The following is a 23,240-nucleotide window of genomic DNA, read 5'->3' as shown; positions in this document are numbered from 1 at the left end:
TGCTGTTGTCTCTGTACATTCACCGGTGCAGGCCTAAGAGGAAAAGAGGGAAAGGGTTGGGGGTGGGGGGGCAGCGCTCAGGGCACAGAGCCGCCTCGGTTACCTGTTGAGCTGTTCACCATATTGGGCGCCATGCTGTAGGGGGGTGCCTGGGTGTTCATGAGCCCAGAGCTGTTGTTGACGGGCTGGCTGTAGGGAGAGCTGGAAGCCATAAGTCCACTCTGGTTCATGCCCGGGAAACTGCCTTGCCTGTGTGAAGAGAGAGCACAGGTATACATATACTGACCGTGCACGCGGGCAACACTCTATCCCCGGGGGTCATTTCTCATAATGCACATATGCAAGGGTTGGGGCTGCTGTTTTCCGTGTTTGCTTAAAATAATTGATTTCCTGGACAGAGAGGCTGAACTCTTGCTAAATAATGACTTAAAACACTGTGTAAAAATTCCAAATAATATAGATTCCACAAGTAAATTATACATTTTAAGTCATGTCAAGTGTTCCACGTTATGATTTCTATAGAGGAATATAAGCAAGAAAGGGGGAACTTGAAATAAGAACAGGAATTACAAAAGCAAGCAAAATTAACTTCTAACATTTAAAAAAGATTTGACTCTTTATTGGCATTAAGTAGTTAGTATCCTCGTATCAAAAACCAGAAGTCAAGGGATGAAAATCAAATGGGCAGTGTGGGAATGTTACTTAAATTTTTTTTCCTTTGACCTAAGTTTTCTGATATAATGAATATAGGAGAAAGCATTTCTAAACGCTTCAACCTGATTATTCAAGGTTCTGAAATTAGGTACTATTAAGAACACACCCATTTCCCCATATTAACATCACACAGTAAACCTCAGACTCCCGCTTCTTTTCGTAGAATTTCTTGCGACAGGAAGGAAGGGAGCTTAGACTGGCTGAAAGTGTCCCTAAAAGGCTCCGGGTCACCCCTCCCTGACTGCGACGCAGACTCATGAACCTAAAGTTTTGGTGACTTGATTTCACTGGTTTTGTGTGTCCGTTCTATGAAAGACGAACTTCTCACTCTTGCAAGAGGCCAAGGGTATTTCTGCGTCTGAAGGAGACAACTGTGGTGCAAGGGTATTTCTCTGCTGGGCCCGGGCCTGGGGAAGGGGAGGTTTGGATGGCACGGTGGTTTAATGCTCGCAGGGAAACCACAAGGTGACAAGACAGGTGATGGCGATGTGGCAAAATCTGGGAAAGATGCCACCCACTGGTGTACCCAAGCTTATCCTATGTAAATAGTTCACCTGGAGAAAACTTTTCAAACTTTCATTTACTGGTGTTTACTCTTGGGAGTAAAACTAGTAAGAGGCGTAAAAATCCACACTTGCTCATCTACTCCAAGTGAGTTATGATTTTAAGCCCCTCCACCTCCATTAAGTCGTCATTTGATGGCTTTTCGTGTGTAATGGTAAAGTATGTTTAAAGAGATCCTTTCAAAGCTTAACCTAAGTCATTTTCAGAAAAACACAATATACAATCTTTTTGTGTAGCAGTCTTCAGTGGATTCAACTTTCTGGCTCGTAGAAAAAGTTCAAACATGGTCCACTTGAAAATTCAAAGTATCAAAGGTTTGAGTGCTTTTCTTCCTTTTAAATATCACACAAACTATTCTAGACTGGCACTCGATGATAGCTTGGAAAGAACATTCTAGCAGGCTGAGAGACTAACGGTGTGAGTGTGGCTCTGGGAGAAAGGAATGTTACTTCAGCCTTGAATTCTGAGCTCACTCAAGTGCCACTTCAAATACTACAGACTGCTGAATCAGGATGATAATACCCACTGCAGTTCATTAAGAATGTATCTGAGATCATTCAGTGGCTTCTGATTAACCTCCAGGTCGTCAAATACTCATAAATACATTGCCCGGCAGCCATAAACATATTCCTGTACGGTTCGGGTCTTAACATCAGCGTGGAGGTTGCCGGCATTAACTCAGACAGCTGAGGTTCCCTTCTGGGGTGTTTTCATTCAAACAAAACACAGTTTCACGTTCATGTCCCTGTGGCACCTGCTGGGACTGCTCTCCCAATTTGTTAGCAGGTTAGTCACCTGAAGAGCATCCTTAACTCAGGAACAGGTTGGGTTTTCTGAAGACAACTTTCAAGTCTCAGCCAATGGTGACCCGCCGCCGTCGTCCATCAAGATCGTTTCAGGGGCCGCCTCCTTTGTGAAGGCTGCCCTGTCTCCCCCACCTGGGAGCTCTGCCTTCCCCAGACTCCGCCTCTGACAACCCTCTGCACTTTCTTTTGTGTATGGCAACAATTTATGTGCATGCCTGGGCTCTTCTAGGCAATTCTGAGAGGAGCAAAGGAGCAACAGACAGCTACTGCAGAAAGTACTTGTTAAATAAACCGAGAGAGAACATTTTTACCATTGTAAACAGGCTTCTTCCAAATTCAGTTTCACATGTGGTGTGACTAACATGTGCATGAAACACATGGTCCTTTAAGCACACCTGCTTATAACTCAGGTGCAAAAGAGAATCCGAATATGAAACCCACCAGGCAGGTGGTTAAATGAAGTAATGACCTCAGAGGCTCCTTGTAACCCTAATCTAGGGTTTCTCCCAAGTCTGCGTGGCCCATCTGCAATCACCATAAGATGATGAAGGTGTGCAGGAGAAGTTAAACAAACAAACCCTTAAAGTAACAAAACAAATTAAAGATTTCGAGGTCGGTGTGTTGGATGTCAGCTGCTGCGTATAATGGTCCTCAATGAAATCATGCCTGCAGTTTGAAAAGTCTGGTCAAAATGCCACAGGTCTTCACTCTGCCACCAGTCACACCTTCCACTGTCACTGGGATCTGGGAGCAAATCTCCTTCAGTCTCTGGGCCTCAGTGTTTGCATGTGGCCATGGAGGGACCAATAACAATAATAATGTTCATACTTTACTAGGTAATTATAAATGTGCCGGGCACACTTTCTAGGCATTTTATACATGTAACTTTTTAAATTACCTGGAGGAAGGTAGGTGGAATTATGCTCACATACAAAGGAAGAAAATAGGGATCAGAGAGATTGAATCACCTGCTTAAGGACACACAGCTAGGAAGCGTCAGAAACAGGATTCCTCAGGCCTGCTTTCAGATCAGTGTCCTGCATTTCTTTCTCCAAGTGCAAAGTACACAGGCATACAGAGCCCACTGTATACCTTCCTGTCTACTGTATTCGTCTGTGGTGATAGAAAGCTGACAAATGAAAATGGTGCTTTTCTCCGGGTTTCCGGGACACCTGCTTCTAGGAACGAGTTTATCCAGAGTGCTGCACGCCTCTTAGGGATCCAAGTAGGGAGGTGGCCGACAAAGATGCGAGTCTTCCCAGCAATGCAGGGCATGCGCGGCCATGAGCGAGGCATCTGGCCACCTGTCTAAATGGGGGAGAAAGCCGGTCTTTCATCATCATAGAAGAAATCCAATTCATCACTGCTTTGGAAACTACTGCCAGGATTATTGGTAATTTTCAACGAGCAAGAGGAGCTTAATACTAAAAAGAGCTTTCTGCTGACTTTTTGGAAATTGAGACAATTTTGTTTTGTGGAAGAAAACATAACATGGCCGCCTGGCTAAGCCGAGCACTCCAACTTACCACGGTGTCGCTAGTATGAGAGGATTTCTGGGGGCTCGCGACAAAAAGCTTATTTGGTTGGGCTGACTACCGTCACTCGGACCACAAAGACCTCCAAAGAAGTTGGGCCCTTTCCAGAGGCGGTACTCGCCGGCTTCTAAATCCCTTTCTGACCACGGCACCGTTTGCAATGCTCCGAATGGAATTTGGAGAGCCGAGAAGTAAATCACCAGACATTCTCTTTTTCAAAACGAACCAAGAACAAAACAAAAACAGGCGAAAATACAAACTTTTGAAACGAAGGAAACATGTTCCGCGTAAAAGCCTACCAAGATGTAAGCTGGGCCCGGAAGAGCAAAGTGCCCTTCCCTGACCTGTGGGTGTGTGAATTCCTGGGCTGTCTATTACGGGGCGACAGGCTCAGGTGGTTTTCCTCCCAAATTACCGCGGTCTCCTGATGCGGCCCGTTCCTAACCTGTGATAGTTGTGGCAATAAATGCCCAATAAGGCCCGGGGGGTTGGGGGGACTGGACTAACATTTAAAAGTAATGTTTAGTTGCTGTTGTGCTGCTAACGTAGCTACGGGGCGTAGCGCCTGGGCCACACTGAGTGGGAGGCGGTGCGTCCAGATCAGGGCTGACCAAAGGGGCCACCGCTTACCCAGGCCTGGCCTTCTGTGACAAGGCCCTGTTCCCTTATGCCTTTGCAAAGTCAAAGTCTGAGGTGGGGCGCTGTTATTTAAACACGGGGACCCGCAGAATCACCGGAGGAACGTTATTTAGATCGATCGGTCTTTGGTTGGGACTGGATGGAAGTGTTTGAGATCTGTCATCCTATGACAAAGGCCAGGTTATTATAAGGAGGATAGTTCAAAACTGGAGCCTACGGAGGTATTTCCCGAAAGCACTCCTCACTCCTGCTTCTCAGTCTTCACACGGACACAAGTAATATATATATATATATATATATATATATATATACATATATATATATATATATTATTATATATTATTATAGATTTTCCTTTTACTCACTTTGGAAATTTCTCAAATATTACACATTCATCTGCCAACAAAGAGATGGCTCTAGGGAAGAAAAAAAACAAACCCAGAAGCAAACACCAACTTTAAAGTGACCGTTTCCAACGGTTCACTGAGAAGATAGAAAGCAGTTAAACATACCAGTATGAAATCCTATGAAGAGTAACCACATACTCCTAAACACCTTGTTCTAAAGTCAACTACAATACAATTTAAAATAAGATCTGTATATGGTTTCGGTGCTTTAAAAGAATATTTAGGCCATACTGTCTTAGCAATCACCACTATTTTTTCTCAACAGTGGCAGATGGGGAAGTGTGAAATGTGTATCTTGAAAATGAATGGATTCCCGATACAGCTCTTTGGAGAAGGGTCGGGACAGACAGAAGAAATAGTCTGGAAACAGGCACCACACGAGTGAAACCATGTCATTTCAGTCCCAGGGGCAAGCCACCTGGAGAGAAGCTCCACGCAAGGGTTCTAACAGAGCCACTGAAAATATCACTCCTGAGTTCTGTTCAAAATTGGAAAGCATATGACTGCCACATACACACGCCTTCCTCTGTATGGACTGTCAGTGTAGGTGTAGTTTATGTAGCCAGAAAGATTGCTCACTGACAAAATTAATTAGGCTAACAGTGAAATTTGGGGCACTCTTTCACTTAAACTCAATAGCGATCGGAACCAGGAACTCGCATCTTCGAAAAGCCCAGTTCCAGCAGAGTTTATTTTTAGAGAGCTCTAACTGCATGCATAACATTACACAGGATGCCCTATTTTAAATGTGTTCTCAACAGACACTGTTTTCACACCCATGTCCAGAGTCACTGGCAGAACGCTTTCAACCTGAGTTACACAGTATCTTTCTCAAAGCCTCACCAAGAAGGAAAATTTGGTTGAAACTGGTTTAAATCTAATATCTGAAGAGGGAGAAACACTGCCTATGTCCCCCAAACAACATGATCAAGACAGAAAAGAAAGCCGTCCAAGCCCCAGCCCATTTGTGGTGTGACCAATCCATCAGCCCACCTGCAAGGACACACACATCAGCAACTCGGGGGGCAAAGTAACGCTACAGTTTCAACAAGCCACTCGCCCTGGCTGGGAATCAGTCCTGGGGAGGTGAGGTGGCATGTATATCCTTAACCCAAAGACAAGAGATAGAAGCGTCAATGACTTAGAAAGAGTAGATGCCTGGAAAAACACACGACCGGAGGGGGGAGGGGAGGGGAATGAAGGGGGGAGGGGAGGGGAACGGAGGGGAAGGGAGGGAATGGGGGAGGGGAGGGGAGAGGGCCTTCGGGTGTCTGGGAGCAGGGGACAGCAGGCTGACTAGCAGGGAATGAAAGTGGGGAGGGAGGGAAGGGCCACGTCACCCAGCGCTTCGGTTCTGTAGGGCTGTGTCTGTTAGGAGAAACAGAGAGACCGGGGGTTTTAAGCAGGAGCAACTTGTTAAGAAGACGTGTGATCGGAAGACGCCGTCCTCGGACCGTGGGAGGGAGGACACACTGGAGGCGGGGGGGGGGGGGGGGGGGAAACGGCTGTGGGGCTGAGCTACTGTAAAAGTCCAGGTAAGATACGGAGCTGAACGGTACCCTGGAGGTAAACTGGGAGGGACCTGGTGATGAATTAGATGGCTTTGGACATGTGGCATCTGATGTGGCCCTGAGTTCCCGAGAGGCAAATGTCATGCGGGCAGCTGGAGGCTCAGGTCTGGGAAGCAGAGGGAGGGTCCTAGAACTCATCTTTGCTCCCTGCTCTCGTCCAATCCTTCTTGAGTCTTTTTGTCTAAGATTCTCCCTCGTGAGCGTGATCTCTTCTGGGGCAGCCCGTCCCCTTAAAGAAGGCTGAAGTGTGTATGATATCAGCCACAAAGCTAAGAGTCATGATCATTTTCCAGCTGTAAATTAGTAACGCCCCAAACCCTTTGGCAATTGATACGTTTAGGTTTTATTTTTTCCTTTGAGAATGGGCAAAAAGGAAAGTTACTTTTCAAGAGCTCCATGAAAAAGACGCTTTCAACGGAAGGGTAGTGGTCACTTTGTTAGCTGTTCTCGAGAAGGGTCTTTTGCGTGGATACATATTTAGTGGCTAACTCCGCAGAGTCCAAGTTCTCCCCGGCACGCCTTTGCCACGGCCCAGATCACGTGGGCGGCCCACAGGACCTCCCGTTCGCCCTCACCTTTCTTCAAAGAGCCGTATTTTCACCCCTGCATCCTGGCGAAATGATTTCCACCAAGCGCCGAGGAATACTGCATATTCCACCCTGATTTCCTAAAAGGCTGGAACATCAGAAACATTTCTTCCCTTTTTGTTAACTACTTCACGCAGACTTCTCAGAGGGTTCCAACCTGTCATCAGTTCTGCTCCTGGCATCCCTGCTAAAATGCACCTGTTGTGCAATTTCAAGATTAAGTGCTTCTTTTTTGCCTCAGTGCAGGTCACCCGTTTCAGTTGTTCTGAAAGCAGCGGACTGATCTTCCCCTCCTTTCTCAAAGCAAACAGGAGAACAAGTAGAGCTCAAGGGTTTTGAAGCAAGGGACTTCCTTGTCAGGGTGTGAAGAAAATGCAGAAACTGGCTGCCTGAATTTTGGTAATTGATAACGAAGAAGGTTCTCTGCATCTCCAAGTTGATTTTGGTTTGTTGAGCCCATTGTTCTGTTATTAAGAACCGTTTACTGGCAATCGCACGCAAACGAACGGCAGGTCTCCCTTCTGAAGATGCTTCACTCAGAGGTTCTGGTGTTAGACCCTGTTGATCCCCAGCACACCGGCTGCCTCAGGTTCAGGGTGGAGACAAAAGCCACAGGGAGCAGGAGTGGGTCCCCAAACCTGCCTCCTCCCTCTGAGGGGTAAACGCCAGAGCTTTGTGGCCTCTGGTACACGTAGCTTCCCACTGGCTTCTGATAAGGACGCAAAGAGCATAGGCCCCCTGGTCTGGTGAAAATGAGGTCCACTGTACCTCTTATTTTATTTATTTATTTATTTATTTATTTATTTATTAACATTTATTCATTTCTGAGACACGGAGCATGAACGGGGAAGGGGCAGAGAGAGAGAGAGAGAGAGAGAGAGAGAGAGAGAGAGGGAGACACAGAATCCGAAGCAGGCTCCAGGCTCCTAGCTGTCAGCACAGAGCCCGATGCGGGGCTCAAACCCACAGACCGTGAGATCATGACCTGAGCTGAAGTCGGACGCTCAACCGACTGAGCCCCCCAGGCGCCCTCTGTTGTACCTCTTGAAGGAAAAACTAGGTGCCATTGATGTCACCCACAGAAAGAAAACCGTGCTCTTCCCTGTGTTAAGCCAAAGTTCTTTACTTAAAAAAAAACAAACAAAAAAAAGGTTTATCTTGGGATCATAAAACCATTAAGAAATGATCGTGAGTAATTTGTGAGGGGGGCTATTCCTTTTCAGTGATGGGAGTACCTGCCCTTTATACAAGGACATCCCCTTCCTGGGCACAAGGTACAAGAGAGAGTGACGAGGGAAGGTCTCCTTAGAGTTACCAGAACCTCAGACACAGGGCACATATCAGCTTGACAAACGCCGAGGACTAAGCAGCAACTACCCAAGAACGAAGCCGAGTGATGTTTTAGGAAGGAGGTCATTAAGAACGCACAGATCTCATGCATTCACAGACTTCTTGTACCTAAATGGACCAGTCTGTTGACTGAAAAAAAGAAAGAATCTAGGTCCCAAGATCTCCATCTCATATCCTTGCCACAGCAATAGTCTGTAAAATCCTCCAACAAACAATACTCTTGTCCAGCACTGTGGTGCCAGGAAATATATCAATACAGTCCTTTCTAACTTAAAAAAAAAATCTTCGTAAAATTCTTACAGATTTCCTGAGCTAAGGGCAGCCCTGGGCCACACAGTTACTCAATTTATTTAAGCAAACGCTGTTCAGAATTAGGGTAGAATGTTGCAGGAAGAGCCTGAAAAATAGGAAGGCGGAAACTGGCAAGCTCTTACCCGGCATTAAACACTCAAAGGCCATCCAGCAAGAGTTAACTGGCAAAACACGGGACAAAGCGTTCAGGTTCTGAAGCTGCGGGTTTTTTGTTTGGTTTGTTTTATTTCACTCTCTTAATGGAAGTGGAGTTCGGAATAAGAATGAAGGTCAAGAGTAAGAAGGGCCTTTGGGAGGTGCCCCCACGTCCTTCGTGCCACCAGCGAAGGGGTTCCATGAGCGACCAGAGAGCCCAGCCCCTTGCCCGTGGTCTTCACAGGTCACGCGGGATGCTTCCCAAACCCCAGACGGGGACAGACTAAGACACAGACCAGATGCTCTTTACCACTTTTAAACTCTTCCGGCTGCCCTCAGCCCTAAACACCGTGGAGGCGACGACGTTTCAGACACTTCTGGTGTCGGCCGTGTGGCCAAATGCTACCACCTGTGATATGTGTGACTCCGGGGACCCTGCCCTTTAACCCTGAAGAGCCCGGACTGGCTGGGCTATGTTGCTGACCGTCTCTGGGGACGGGTGGACTATAAAGCTGATTCTGGAGACGACCCTTCCAGCTGGCCTGGGGGGGCTGTGTCAACTGGGGGGCAGAGGTGCTAGCAGGACCCCAGGTCAGGCCAGGTGGCTCAGACAAGGGAGCAGACAACCGATGCAAGGCTCACCTGGATGACAAGAGCCCCGACCCAACGCACGCGTCATCGTGGGTCACCTGAGATGGTGAGGACGCACCCCGCTGGGAGGGGCTCAGACTGGGACTGGATAGGAGATACTCTGAATGAGGGAGGCAGGTCTAGATACGGTGGGAAACTGGGAATGTTCCAGAATATGAGGAGCACACTGATGTCTGAGACGAGGACAAAAAGCAGACAGTCAGAGGGACTCGGGGAGACCACCTCTGCCATGAGACGAGAGACTGCCAAAGCCCGAGTTCTGGTTTCTGGCCCGCACAACCACTGGTTCCTCGGAACGCTATCCAGTGACCGAGGCTCCCGTCCAGCGTGCTCCTCATTCAGTATCCACCAGGTTCAAACACAGGCATCCGAGTCTACACTTTCCACTCCCTTTTCTTCAGTAGCAGGAATCCCAAAGGTCAACCCTCAGCCAGCGTTCCACAGCAGGGTCCCCACGGGGCTACGAAAAACGCAGGCTCCAGACCCTCCCCTGCCTGTGGCTGCGGTGAGCGTGTGTACGTGGTTAAAACGCTTGCCTGGTAATAACCCCTTGTTTAGGGAACGTCACAGACTCTAGTCCATTAAAGGTTTGCTGCACAGTTCACACTCTGATTCCTTGGATCTCATTCAACTTAAAAAAGAAAAAAAAAACTCTCTTGGTCTTTTAAAAAGTAGTGCTTTACTAATTTTTGATTTGAAGACTAATAAATATACTTTGTAGTTACGTGATAGTTCTGAAACTATGAAAGATTTGATTGAAATCGTAATCTTAAAATACCAACATAATAATCCTCAATTCTAAATTTTGAAGGGGAAAGGGGGGGGGCTAAAAATTAAGCACAGTATTTGGATGATAATGCAAAGGCTTACATTTAATTGCAGCAATAAAAACTCTACTTAAGTCTCAGAAATCTTTTCTTTGTCTTCCAATAACGTGACTTTTCCAATCATAGCTATTATTCTAAAACCTAAGAGTCTAAAATCCAAGGGGCTAAATTCTTTGTTAATACAAATCACTCACAGCCCTTCAGGCTCACGGACCCCACTGTAACTGGGGCTTGACACATTTAGAAGTTTTTTGCTCCTTCCCTTTGACATTTTAATGCACTATCTCCATTAATGTATTTCCACATCGGTGGCTCCCTGCCCATCAGCAGAATTGCGTCATACTGGCTTGAAGGAAAATAATACGGAAAAAGTGCCTTGCTGGCAAACAGCAACGGGGAAAATGAATTATAAATACACCTCCCTAAAGAACAGCTGCCGGCAGACGTGTGTGTATGCGGTGTGCACATGAGACACAGACACCAGCAGCCTGTGTATACCCGAGAGGACAGACTAATCCAGTCGCTTGCAAGCAGAGCCAGCTAGTCCCAAGCAGAGGAACACCACCGGTCGAACTCTCTTCCGAGACATTCGGCCACTTCAGCATCAACACAGGTGAGGTGCTACGACGGATCAAGCCACCTTGTGGCTAACGTTTCGCGGCAGTGAATGGGTGGCAAAGGTTAAAAAATGACGTTAGTTAGAATTCCCAAACTCCTCTTTTACTAGAAACATTCTAACAAAAGTGATTTTGGCCACCCTAGTATTTGGTACGATGTGAGTATTAAAACGTAGGTCTCCAGACTCATGGTTGTGAGAGCAGAAAGATGCCATTCTAGGCAACAATCATAAGACTTTCCAAACGGACTCATTTTTGCTCCTACTTTTTTCCCCTTAAAACTAAGAAGTCTCAGAGTTTTCCTCCTTCTGATGTTCAGTCAGTCCACGGGGGTGTCTTTCGGGGACAGCAGGAGGAAGACGCACGTCGCTTGTACCAGCCTCAGCAGGTGTATGCGCTGTGGGATAAAAGGGTCGGCTCAGAATCCTTACTCTAACGGCTCCGCTCCAGTCACAAGAACGCAAGATGTGGAATCGTTCTCGGGGGGCAGGCAAAGGGTGAAAAGGACAGGGATTCAAACCCACCCATCAGGCAAGCTGTCACCGCATCCCACAAGGGGGGTGGTCGCGGGAGCAAGGACTCAGGCTGCGCGGTGGATCTACAGGGGGACGTGCCAAACACACGTGGCCCATCGGGGAAGCACGGGGCGGGCCAGGGAGCCAAAGTCCAGGCCTCAAGTAAGAAGTAGGATCCCCACCAAGACACTGGCTGATCGCTGGTTTCTAACGGAAGAATTGCCTTTAGACCTGACAGAGAACCGAAATTAAGACGTTTTCCTTTTAAAGGGAAAAATCTATTGAGACAGCACTAAATGAAGGAAGGAAGAGCGGTTAAGACCGGGAGGCAGAGCCGATGCCTGGCCTGTAGCTGACGAAAGGGTCCTGAGCCGGTAACTCGAAGACACTCGTCTCCTCCACCACAAGATCAAGAGGCAGAGGCCTGATGACACCTCAAACCCTTCTAGCTCCAAGACGCTACTGCTCTGTCACCGAAAGTACATCCTCTGGGAAGGGAGAACGGAACACTTCCCTTCTGAGGAAGATACCGTCATAAAGATCTGGGCCAGAACTCTGACGCTGGTCATCTCAAGTCACCGAAGACTCGATTCAAGTTGATATACGGGGGGTGCTGGGGGTGGCAGACTTCAGGGAACCAGGCTGTACCCGGGCCTAAAGGTCTAGGGCTTGTCAGGCCTTCTGTAAGTTCACTGAAGTCGTGCATTTCCCTTGGAGCTCATTCCCAAGAAAACAATCTGGATAACTCTGATATATCCCGATCCACACATCGGCTGTATTTGGCAGAGCGGCCAGCTGTTGGGACACTAGCAGGTGCCACTGGGAATGGATGAATGGAAGCAAAACACACGTCCATGGCTGAGGGAGATTTTCTTGTGTGCGTGTGTGTGTGTGTGTGTGTGTGTGTGTGTGTCCTAGGGTTCGTGGTAATGCTTCTTTAGGAAGCAACAGGCCAAAGTCTCTCCTAAACTTCTGGCCAACTTTGGCTCCCCTCTACAGACAATGTCTCAAGTCTGTCCAGCATGGTCTACAGAGCCAGACTGAGGGGGAAAGTCACCTGCCGTCCCTGAACTAGGCTTTTCATAAGGTCACTGAATATTGCCACCTCTCTCTCATGGCTTCAAAAGAATACTACCTACTAGAAATGCTTTAAAACTAGGGGCACCTGGGTGGCTCAGTCAGTTAAGCAACTGGCTCTTGGTTTCTGCTCAGGTCATGATCTCATGCTCTGTGAGTTCACACCCCACATCGGGCTCTGTGCTGACAGTGCAGAGTCAGCTTGGGATTCTCCCTCCCTCTCCCTCTCTTTGCCCCTCCCCTGCTCGTGTGCGCTCTCTCTCTCTCTCAAAATAAATAAATAAACTTGAAAAAAAAAAAGAAAAAGAAATGCTTTAAAACTAAACACAGCAATGCATTTTCTGAATAAAGTCTCTCTGTGTATGGCGGGCAGGGCATCTTGCAAAAATATTACGTGTAACTTATTAATTCCAAATGATTAGATGAGATCACACAGCTGGTCGAGTACCCAAGCAATAAGAGTCACCGTATTCTACCGTAAATCCTCTGATAATCAAAAGGAATTCCTTCACTCGAAAGGTCGAAATGAAAAAACCCGATTCTGTTTCTTCACTTACTCAGTGCAGCAGGTGGGTTTTACCCTTAAAAAACAAAGTAATAAGATGGCTTCCAATCAGTCACGCCTGTGTGTTTTCCTCTGTCCCGTCTCACACGCAACGAGCTGAGAAAGCCTGGAGCATAACTGCCATAATCCGTCATTTCTCACGGAGAGCTTTCGGGTTCTAATAGCACACGCGTGCACACACACTCACGCGCTACACTTTTGTCACTAATCTGTCTTTTTTCAGGTTCCTTCAGAAGCTCCGGGCCCTGAGGGATTCTGACTTGGGAAAGAAGTCATTTTAACAAACTCTGCGAATGCTGTGTTTCTGAAAGGCTGGAGCCACTTCTTCCCCCAAACAGACACTGACATTTAGTGAACCGGTTTTTCAAACTGCCGACCTGACTTCCACCCGACAGAGCCACCAACGGGGGACGAAAACGACAACAGAAGCAAAAACATGAGTTCGCTGCCACGAGCTGTTAAGTAAAGCAAAAGCATGTTGAAAACCAAATTTCTTAACCCACAGCGCTAAAACATGTACTCTGCATGTTTTCTCACATTCAAGCTTCTGCTTAAAAAAAAAAAAAAGGCACAACAGGTTATATGTACTTGCAAAGTGAAAAGGAAGGAAGGTTTAAAATAGAAATAAAACTTTCTTTTCTTTCCTTTTTAGAAAGAATGCTGTAGACATGAAAGGCAAAAATCAGAGCTAACAGGGATGGGGCCACAGAGATGAGCCTTCGCCAAGTGCGCTTTATAAGATTTACGAAGAGTAACTCCAACATCTATCTTTTTCTTATTTTTAATTAAAGAGGAGGTGTTGTTTTCTAAGGAAGCTATCTGGATGCTGCTGGCTGAAACGCAGATTTGATCTCCTCGTGCTGGTTAGCTAACATTGATTTTCTGCCCCAGTGGAAGAGATTTTACTCTGATGCATGCCATTTAAATTCATTTTACACAGCTGCTTAATGTGGCTTGGCAAGGCACAGCCAAACTAGCTTTGTGGGTCTAAATAGGACTCCAGAGTTGGTAAAGGACAGATCCTATGGATTAGCAGCTGATGAGGAATGCTTTTCTCCCCCTACTGTTATCTTCCTACTGACTCATGAAGTGACCTTGAAGGTACCACAAGAAGGGAAAAAAGAGGAAAAGACATCTTCCCAAAAGAAGTCTGCTTACCTAATTATATTTGTTATTTCATTTTTAGGATTATGTTTACAAAATTCTATATTTGTTGGCCCACATTTAGGACCGTGTTTACAGGATTTAGAACTCTCACCTGCAAAATTATCGTTTGCTCTCGCTGTCTAAATAAATGTATACCGAATACAAAACTAGTGACAGGCTCTCTGTTACGTATTCATAACAAGCAGTAAAAGCATAGTTCTAGAAGTTTAGTCTTTAAACAAAGCCAGCTGACTGTTCTCTGTTTTATTTGAACCAAAAATGTGGTGTGTTTCTACTGAAACTACTGAACAGCATTCAGTCTACGTAGGATAATCTTACCATTGCGACATGCAAAACAGTATCAATAATAACATTTCTGCTAAGTAAATCGCTCAATAACGATATGCTTTAAGAGCACTTATGAACCTAAAAATGGTGACAGCCTGTTGCTATATAGCTTTGCAGTAGGAAAAAAGAAAGCTACTTTTTGTTGCTGTATGTAATTCCTGTGTCGAAATGGATAATAATATGGCAACACCATGTTTCGAAAGAAAATTCTGCGTTGGATTATTTGGTTGACTTTTTCTGGTGACTTCAATATTCTAAAACTCCTTGGGAGAAGGAAAGAATAGAAATCTTTGGCACAGGTATCTGCTCAGGGAGGCTGGAAAGAATCCCCTCCTAAGTCCTATTAATAACCTAAGTCCTGTCTCCTGCAGTGGGTCTCTCGTCAAACGCGGCCGCTGCTCTCTGAATTCAGGGGTGTGTGTGCGTGTGTGGAGCGGGTCACTGTCGTGGCAGAGATGACAATAACACAGTCATGATCACGGTGCTACACAACACAAGTTCCCAGACAACAGAGGGACGACAATGGGGGAGATCACGCCAGAGCAGGTGGCTTCATTACTTTTACGGAGATACAAGTTTTTCTTTCCCTCTCAGGCATGAAGGGAACAAGCCATGCCAAAAGCCATGCAGAGACAGGATCTGGGGGACAGCATGCACGCTCCCACCGCACTACCACAGTACCGTTCAGAAGAGTGAAGAACAAAACAGAACAAAACGAACCAAACCCCCGAAACAAACAAAAAGGAACGAAAAGACAACCCCCTCTGGGATGGATCTCCTCTTAGGTCTTTCGCTTTCTTGTTCTGGGTGTTCCTTTCGCAGCCAGATGGCACGTTCATTAACAGTTTCAAAAAAAAAAATGCCCAGGTCCCGCAGCAAGTCAGGGTATGTTGCTACCTACCCGTACTGGTCAGGCTGGTGCATCATGGGAGCCTGAGAGTTGCCATAGTTGGGGTGCTGGGAAGAAAACATGGGGCGTCCGCCAGCCCCAGACTGGCTGGGATAAGCAGGCGACCTAATGTATGGTGGCCTAAAGCAGAACAGAAGAACAACTTCTTTGGATTTGTTCTGTAGACAAGTACGAATCCCCCTGTCCATCATGTCACCTCCACACATAGGTGCGGGGGGGGCTACAGAATGTGGCATAATACTCTGTACCGTGCAGCTGCCTGGGAGGGGAGCTGGAGAACATTCCTTAAAAAGGGGGGGGGGGAGCGGGGTGAAGGACAGGGCAGAGGAGAGAGAAAAGTGAGATTCTCAGATGTAATCTCAGTTTACGCTGCTGAAGTGGAGCTTTGACTTCGGTACAAGCCAAAAAATACACGGGCCCTCGCTGAAAACGGGCAGTGTGTGAAGGCAGGGCTTTGGAACTGCCTCCTGGTCAGAAACAGAAAAGGAAAACGCATGGATGTGGATTTATACGTTAATTTATACAAAATGATATATAAACTGATTCAGGAAGGGAGCATAGCAAGACTTTTTTTATCAAGCAATTATGTCTTAATTATCTGTGGTTATCTTCTCCCCGGGCCGCTATCCGAGGCCTCATCGTCCAATGCAGTCAGGTACTTTCTACTTGAAAATAACTTGTGCTTCAGGAGGTGCAACAATGGACAATTAACCCTAAATTAGAGCTTCAACTGGACCAGGCAAACCAGTTTTCAGGTTTATTAATACATTCCCTAAAGTCTGTGAGGTTCAGGTTAGTATCTGGGGTTCAGGAAATTTTAAGTAATTATAATGTGGATGAGAGAGAGAGAGAGAGGATGATTGATTTTCCTTTTGATTCCTCAAGGGAAATTTATTTTTATTTGGAGCAAACAGGGAGACTGAAGGGGTCCCTAACATTCCCCAAATAGCAGCTTTCAGAGGAAAAGTAACAAAGGACACATTTAAACACACACATACACACACGCACATTTTTCTTTCCCTTTGACAAAAATCTGATTCCTCTATCTTTTCTTCTGAAGATACCGTAACTTCAGACATAGCTGTCAACGTGCTTTGTTTTAAAACATATTTTAACATATGCTAAACGTAATTTAAAACACATTCATAAGTGCTTCCTTTAAAACTAGTCACTTCGGTCATAAATTTTTAATTAAGTACGTTATTTTTATATAGGTTCAATATTTGCTTCAATCATTTTAGAAATCAAGATTAAAAACAAGTGATTGAGGCTAAAGCCTTGCTCTATCAACTTAAACTTTATGAAATATTATCTTTGCTTTATTAACCACATTTTGGTTTGGACAGAGAGGTATGCCCAGAGAAATAAAATATAAGAAGATGACATCTATAAATCTCACACGTATACATTTAGACAAACACACACGATACAAATATGTGCATAGACGAGGTTTCTATTTTATAAAGATTTTTATGGTGGGGTAAAAAAAAAAAAAGAAAAAAAGAAGGTGGTTCTTTTTCAGTGTTTTCGATCTTAAAAGCCTAGTTTTTCAGGCTTCACACTTTCCTGCCTAAACCTAGCTGTTCTAAACGGAACCATGAGATATGCCACTGCTCTGGGCTGGTTATAAGGACTCCTCGCAGTCATTTCAAAGAACCTCCCACAACTCAGATTCCTTCCTCGATGTCTCCCGGAACGTGTTCTGTCGTTCACCTGTCTGTACTTTGCGGTACAGAAAACATTAACACCGAAGGAACGGCCGAGCAAAATCGCACTCCACTGCTCCCCCCCACCCCCCGCCCCGGGTGACCCGGGTGACGATGTAGCTCTGTGCTCAGCACGTGCTCACACGTCCGCACCCAGACCACCTGCCCCGACGGCATACCTGCTTTGTGCCGAGTTTGCAGCGGCCTGCATCACTGCGGCAGCTGCCTCCTGTGCCTTACGGTTCACGGTTGGCATCGGTGGCCCCATTCCTGGCCCTCCCTGCTGGGACATGCCGGGAGAGCTGGGGGTCATGCTGCTCATATTTCCAGGAAACGGCCTGTTCTGCATCCCAGCTGATGGCATTCGTCCCAGGGGCATAGCACCACACGGCTGGCTTGGCCCTTGTCCGTGCATCTGGTTGTTGGCATTGATGCCCATGCCGGGCCCTGGGCCGCTGTAGCTCGCACTGGGCACCCCACTATACGTTGGGGGTCTGGAGTAGTTACCTAAACAAAAAGTAAACACAAATTGAAGCCTTTTACTTAGTATCTGTACTTGTGAGGACGGCCACAAGAAAGACTTCTCGTCCAACAGTGTGATCAACACAGAATATCAGCCATGACCCTTATTAACCCTTCCCCTGCTGGCACCGACGAGGCGGGCTGTGGCAAAATAAGCTATCTTGGCACATTCCAAGGCAAAGAGCCACGCAGGCCCGCTGAGAGAGGGAGGGGACAATCAGGCTGATCATTAAAACAACCTATGCACAGGCGAGGGATATGCTAGCAGTGAGTGTTGGTGCTTCAACACACCCAACGTTCACATTTCTGCGTTTTACCCCAGAATTATTTCAACCCCTAGTCCTTAGGAACGTGCCGCTGAGACTGCATGACTACCCCACTACTGCATGCGGCAGTCATGACAAAGGGCCAGAAAGACGGCATGTAAGACAAAATGCACATCTGGTCAAGATTATCCTCCAAAACCCCACAGGAGGGGTCACATGGAAACTCAGCATTGGTCCAGCAAAGCAACCAGTTTTTCTCTGGTGTTGGGAGCAGGGTTTTTGTTTTGTTTTGTTTCCGCCTTGAGCATCAGATAAAGCAGCTCGCTTGTGCTTGGTGCCATGTCCTCGGAAATATGGTTTCACGTACTAGCACGACAGTCAACGCGGTGAAGGGGTGGTGGCATCCGGGGGGGGGGGGCAGACAGACCCCCCCGAGCCCCCATTCACGCTGGCGCATGCGCTCGCAAGGAGAGCAGCAGCCTCAAGGACCCCAATTATTTCAAAAGTTTTCTCTCTCCTTCCACACCTTTTACTTTGACCGAGTGTACATACATTAAAGGCATAAGTAATGTCGTTCCAATAATAACAATTGCAGAGAGTAACTGCTGAACCGTACTGTGTTTGACATGCTGGGTTAAGTGCTTTACATCAATGGTTTCGTTCGCTTCTCCAATAACCGTATGAAATACATATATAAATGACCATGATCCCATTTATAAATGAAGAAAATCAACAGCTAGTAGGTTAGGATTCAAGCTCCAGCAAAAACAGGTTCTAGGACCCATGTAATTAACCAGTACGATATGCTGCTTTCTCACAAATGATTATTGAAACAAATGTAAAAAGCATTTGCGGAATATGGATAAGCTTTTCTCAATCGATCCTTACTGCTTTCTGGAAGAGCCTCCTTGTCAAAATAACGTAACTGTTTTAGGCACAGGGGATATAAAATTAAATACAATTCAATTCCTACACTCAAGCTGCTCACCGTGTGTGCGTGTGTGTGTGTGTGTGTGCGCACGTGTGTGAGGTGTAGCAGCAGTGATAAGACAAGAAAAAGTATGAATGCAAAACCAGAAAGATAATGTACTGTTAAAAGTGCAAGAGAATGGAGAGCAAGTCTGCTTGAGGGGGGAGGGGGTCAGCGTGACAGTGTAGTTCAGCGAAGATTTCTTTGCTGGGCCGTGGCCTCAGGAACCCGTGGGGGGCAGGCCCTGGGACCTGGGAGCACTGGTGCTGAGTGAAGGCTCCACACATACTAACTACCAGACCTCAGCTCATTCTCCTCTTTCCTTTCCCATCCTCTTCTCCACAAAGCAAAGATTATCACCTCTAATATGGTCTGCTTGAGGAGTGGTTGCTAGGGTTCAAGGGCATAAAGTATGTAAAGTATTGCAAACACAGAGTCAAAATGGTAGGGGTTAGATACCTGAGTGGCGAGTAAGGCAGAAGAGAGGACAGCGTGCACACGGCACAGCCAGCCAGAGAGCAAACGATCTCCAGATAAGTCACGGAGGAGCTCTGTGTGGCTGGGACGGGGCCCCGGGGGAAGAGGTCAGACCTGCATGGTCTCATGTTCCAGGCCGCCAAGTGTAGGGTTTATTTGGAAGATAAGGAGGAGCTTCCCCAGGTTTTCCAGCAGAAACTGGATTTGACTAGTAAAAATATCAAAAGCAAATACTTGATATTTACTATGTGCTAAGCTCAGTTCCAAATTCTTTGCATTAACTCACTTGATCCTTGTAGCAGGCCCAAGAGGCCCCTATTATTACACTGCTCATTTTAGAGATGAGGGACCTGAGGCACGGGACGTTGGGGAGCTTGTCTCGAGGTCAAGTGCCCGACGGGCAGAGGAGCCACGGTTTGCACTCAGGTAGTCTGTGTGTGCAGTTCAGAGTCCAGGCACATCACACCGCCGTGCAGCCTCTCAGATGCTTAAGGAAAAACCACACTTACGTAACATATCATCACGACAGGAGAACCAGGTTTTCTTAAGCCCACACATGTAAAGCAGCATGACCTACAAATCCACAAGAGATCCGTGGACTTTCAACACTGACTGGGTACTTGCTCTCTGTTAGGTGCATCACATGAGCTTTCTTATTTGGGTGTCGTGAAGAGTGTTATTTATTGCAGATGGTACGGAAGCCACCATTCACTAGGACCATGGGCCGCCACACTCTCTGTAAAGGGTGGGGCAGTAAATAGTTTAGACTGTATGGGGCAAGACAGTCTCAACTCAACTGCCTCTGTGGCTCCGACGTGGCCAGAGGCGCTATCTCCACAAATGGAAGCGCCTGTGTTCCAATAAAACTTCATTTACAGACACAGGTGGTGGGCCAAAGTGGGCCATAATCTGCTGGCCCCTGCTATAGACCAATCTTGGGACAAACTAATGAAGTGCTCCACCAGCACGGAAAGCGACTTGTTAAAGCCAGATTTCTTTGACCCCGGATGTCCTCTGGAAGGCTAAAGAAAGTCTAAAGAGGAATAACAGAGGGAGGCACTAGCAGTTGAAGGAACTGGAAAATGGAGAGAAAAACAAAAGAGAATAGAGGGAACAGGAGAGGTTTGATGTAAATTACTTCAGGACCACCGAGTTACATGCGGGTGGGTCTTTTATGGCCAGCTCCTCAAATTTAAACTGCCTTCTCGTAAGACGACACTCTGCCTTTGCAGAAACAAACGTATGCTGTTTCCAAGTAAAAGGTAAAACATTCACTGTTTATCAATTTCAAAGTTCTTTATAAAAAGTTCTTGTTTCAGAGTCTCCCACCCCACAGGACCCCACATAAGGTCCCCGTCTGTCTTCCCGTCACAGCATCTTGGTGGAAAGGGCACCTTATGCCTCCCCGGCTTGTGAGGGACACGGCGCGGTGGGCAGGCTGCCGTCCTGCCTCTTCCCACGCCTCCTCAGAGCGCAGTCCTCAGAACGCGTCTCTGGGGGCAGAATTAAGATTTCTCCTCTCCGCCCTCACTGACCTCACACGCCCTCACTTCCAGACAGCCCGATAACATCAGTGAAGACAGGGCTCTTTTTTGGCTCTTGCTTTTATTAAAAATAAATCGACTCATTCACAGCTCGAATGCAAATGAAATTAATTCACATACTCATTCGATTACCAGTTCCCACCCTCCCCCAACACTTGGTAAGTGACTCATTTGGTAAGAAACCTTACTCAGTGAAAACATATGTACCCTTTGCTTTCGAAGGAAATGAAATAACACTTTAATCTTGTTTTAGAAAACAAGCATTTAGACATGCTTATCTCAGACTATACCCACAGTGCGGTTTTATTAGAGAAGAAGGTTCCTGATTTTGTTGAACTCTGCTTATGGGGGGAACAGAGAAATTCCGTCACACTGGGTTCCTGTACTTGGGGTTTAACCGGCAGGCAGGAGCTGTACTTTAATGATCCCAAAGGAAAGAAAGGATGGCGATGTTCGGTTACCCTGGACCCGACCTCATCTATCTCATTCGTGGCGTGTGCGAAAAAGAGCTGTGTTTCCGTGGCTTTGCTCAATTCAGCAGCCAGGCGGCGTCCTGCCATCGGGCGGTGGACGTGCTGGACCACGACCACCAGGCACACCCAGACATGCACACAAAAGCACTTGTGCTTAGAAAGGCCCGTTGAGTACCGGGCTCCCAATCTAATTTTCCTCAATCAGTTGGGTTGATTCCATGAATCGGCACTCAAAAGCACACGTCAAGGGAATATGTTCTAATTATAGAGGCCTCTACTTGGTGGAAGAAATACAAAGTCCCCTTTTCTTCTCCTTGAAACTCTAAAGACTTTCCTCATTAAACTCACATGCCTGGATAAAAATGCTTTCTAAAGGCTTTAAATGGCTTAAGAGGCAGCGATGGACAAAGCGCAGGCTCTAGAATTTGGGTCTGAATAGCGGCCTGACCTTGGACAAGTTACTTAACCTGTCTGCACATCAGTTTTGCCATCTGTAAAGTAACGAGAGTAGTGGGGAATAGGTACGGAGGGACTAGGACAGCGCCGAGCACGGAGTCCCCTAATAAACGACAGTTGTTACTACCGCCATCATCATCGACGCTCATAACACCCTCAACAGCCACTGATCATTGATGATCTTGTCCCCATAGTCTTTTAAAAATGCGTGGAAGGAGTGAAAAAATGATTAATGCCCCCGCCTTGCCCACTCGATAACGTATCTTTCTCCTCCAAATAAATAAAAACCAAACACGTAAGCCAAGCAAAATATGAGAGGAAAAGCCAGGAATGAGAAGTGCAATCTTATTTCCATGTTTCTCTAATAGATTAGTAATTTGTTGGCACTGGCTTTGACAGAAAACAGATGGATCCAGCATTAAGCACAATGAAGGCAGCAGATGCTGGTCCAGCCCACCTCAGCTGGACGGGTCTGGCAGCCAAGTCCGAGAGCTCACGGTTTTCAAGTGGGTTCATCTTGGCACACCAGCTTTGGAAAATCGGTCGCCGAATAAATTCAGATTTCAACCTACCGGGAGTTATAGTCAAGCGCCAGAGAGAGGAAGCGGGAGCTAGACTCTATTCAAGTCACCATGATTATTTCAGGGGAAGTGCAGATAATTCTGTACCTGACTCTGGAATATTTAAATTTGCTAGTTACAATCAATATTCCAAGCTTAGCGCTTTTATTGAACTATTAAGTGTTTCCACTCACATATGAAGTTTTGCTTCTCCGTTTCACCATTCAACAAATTATTTATGAGTAACTTTTACAGGCAAGGCTCTCCATTATTCCCCCATGCTGTGGAGGATACAATGGTGCCCAAGTCACAGAACCGACACTTTACCCCGAGCAGGAGAAAATAAAATGGATAATTAGCAATGTATTATGATAAACATGTTTGTGAATGAGGGCTAAATACGCATTTACCTCGTTGTTTAGTTAATAACGTTCGCTACTTTTCGCAGCTGTCTACTACATAATATGATTTTAGGTCATGTCTAGAGATAGAATTTACGTACAATAACAATCCTGTGTAGTTCCATAACCACCACGATGTGGGTTATTTCTACCATGATGAAAAAACCCTGCCATTTTGTGGTCATTCTCACTCCCTCCCCCTCGTGGGAACCACTGATCTGATTTCTGTTCCTCCAGCTTTGCCTTCTCCACGATGTCATATAGAATCATACAGCATGTGGTCTTTTTGTGTCTGGCTCCTTTCCCAAAGCACCACGCTTTTGAAATTCATCATCCACATTATTGCACACATCAGTGGCTTGTTCCCTTTTGTTGCTGAGGAGCATTCAATTCTGTGGACATTTGAGTTGTTTCCAGTTTTTGGCGATATGAACAAAGCCGCTAACATTTGCACACAGGTCTTTGTGTGGACATAGGTTTCATTTCTCTTGGCAGAACCCTAGGGATGAGAGAGTGCCAGGTTGAAGGCTAAGTACATGTCGGGCTTTTGAAGAAACCCTACCACAAAATGTGTAAGTTCAAAAAAAAA

General features: G+C 46.3%; 1 protein-coding gene across 7 annotated transcripts in view; it reads right to left on the bottom strand.

Moving 5' to 3' along the window:
* The window catches only part of ARID1B (AT-rich interaction domain 1B), a 443,672-nt gene that overhangs the window by 41,492 nt on the left and 378,940 nt on the right, over positions 1-23,240 (bottom strand). For 4 of the 7 annotated variants that reach the window (XM_049653112.1, XM_049653113.1, XM_049653108.1 and 1 more), the window contains 2 exons: positions 17,162-17,489; positions 104-249 (listed from right to left, as the gene is read on the bottom strand). In XM_049653112.1, coding sequence (XP_049509069.1) covers positions 104-249; positions 17,162-17,489 — 474 coding nt within the window. Of the gene's footprint in view, positions 1-103; positions 250-15,267; positions 15,397-17,161; positions 17,490-23,240 lie in introns of all 7 variants that reach the window. The other 3 variants (XM_049653111.1, XM_049653109.1, XM_049653107.1) reach the window with 1 other exon arrangement.

This window comes from Panthera uncia, assembly GCF_023721935.1.
Source record: "Panthera uncia isolate 11264 chromosome B2 unlocalized genomic scaffold, Puncia_PCG_1.0 HiC_scaffold_24, whole genome shotgun sequence".
Taxonomy (NCBI): domain Eukaryota; kingdom Metazoa; phylum Chordata; class Mammalia; order Carnivora; family Felidae; genus Panthera; species Panthera uncia.
Note: the sequence above shows the minus strand (reverse complement) of the source record. Positions and strands in the feature narration are given on the sequence as shown.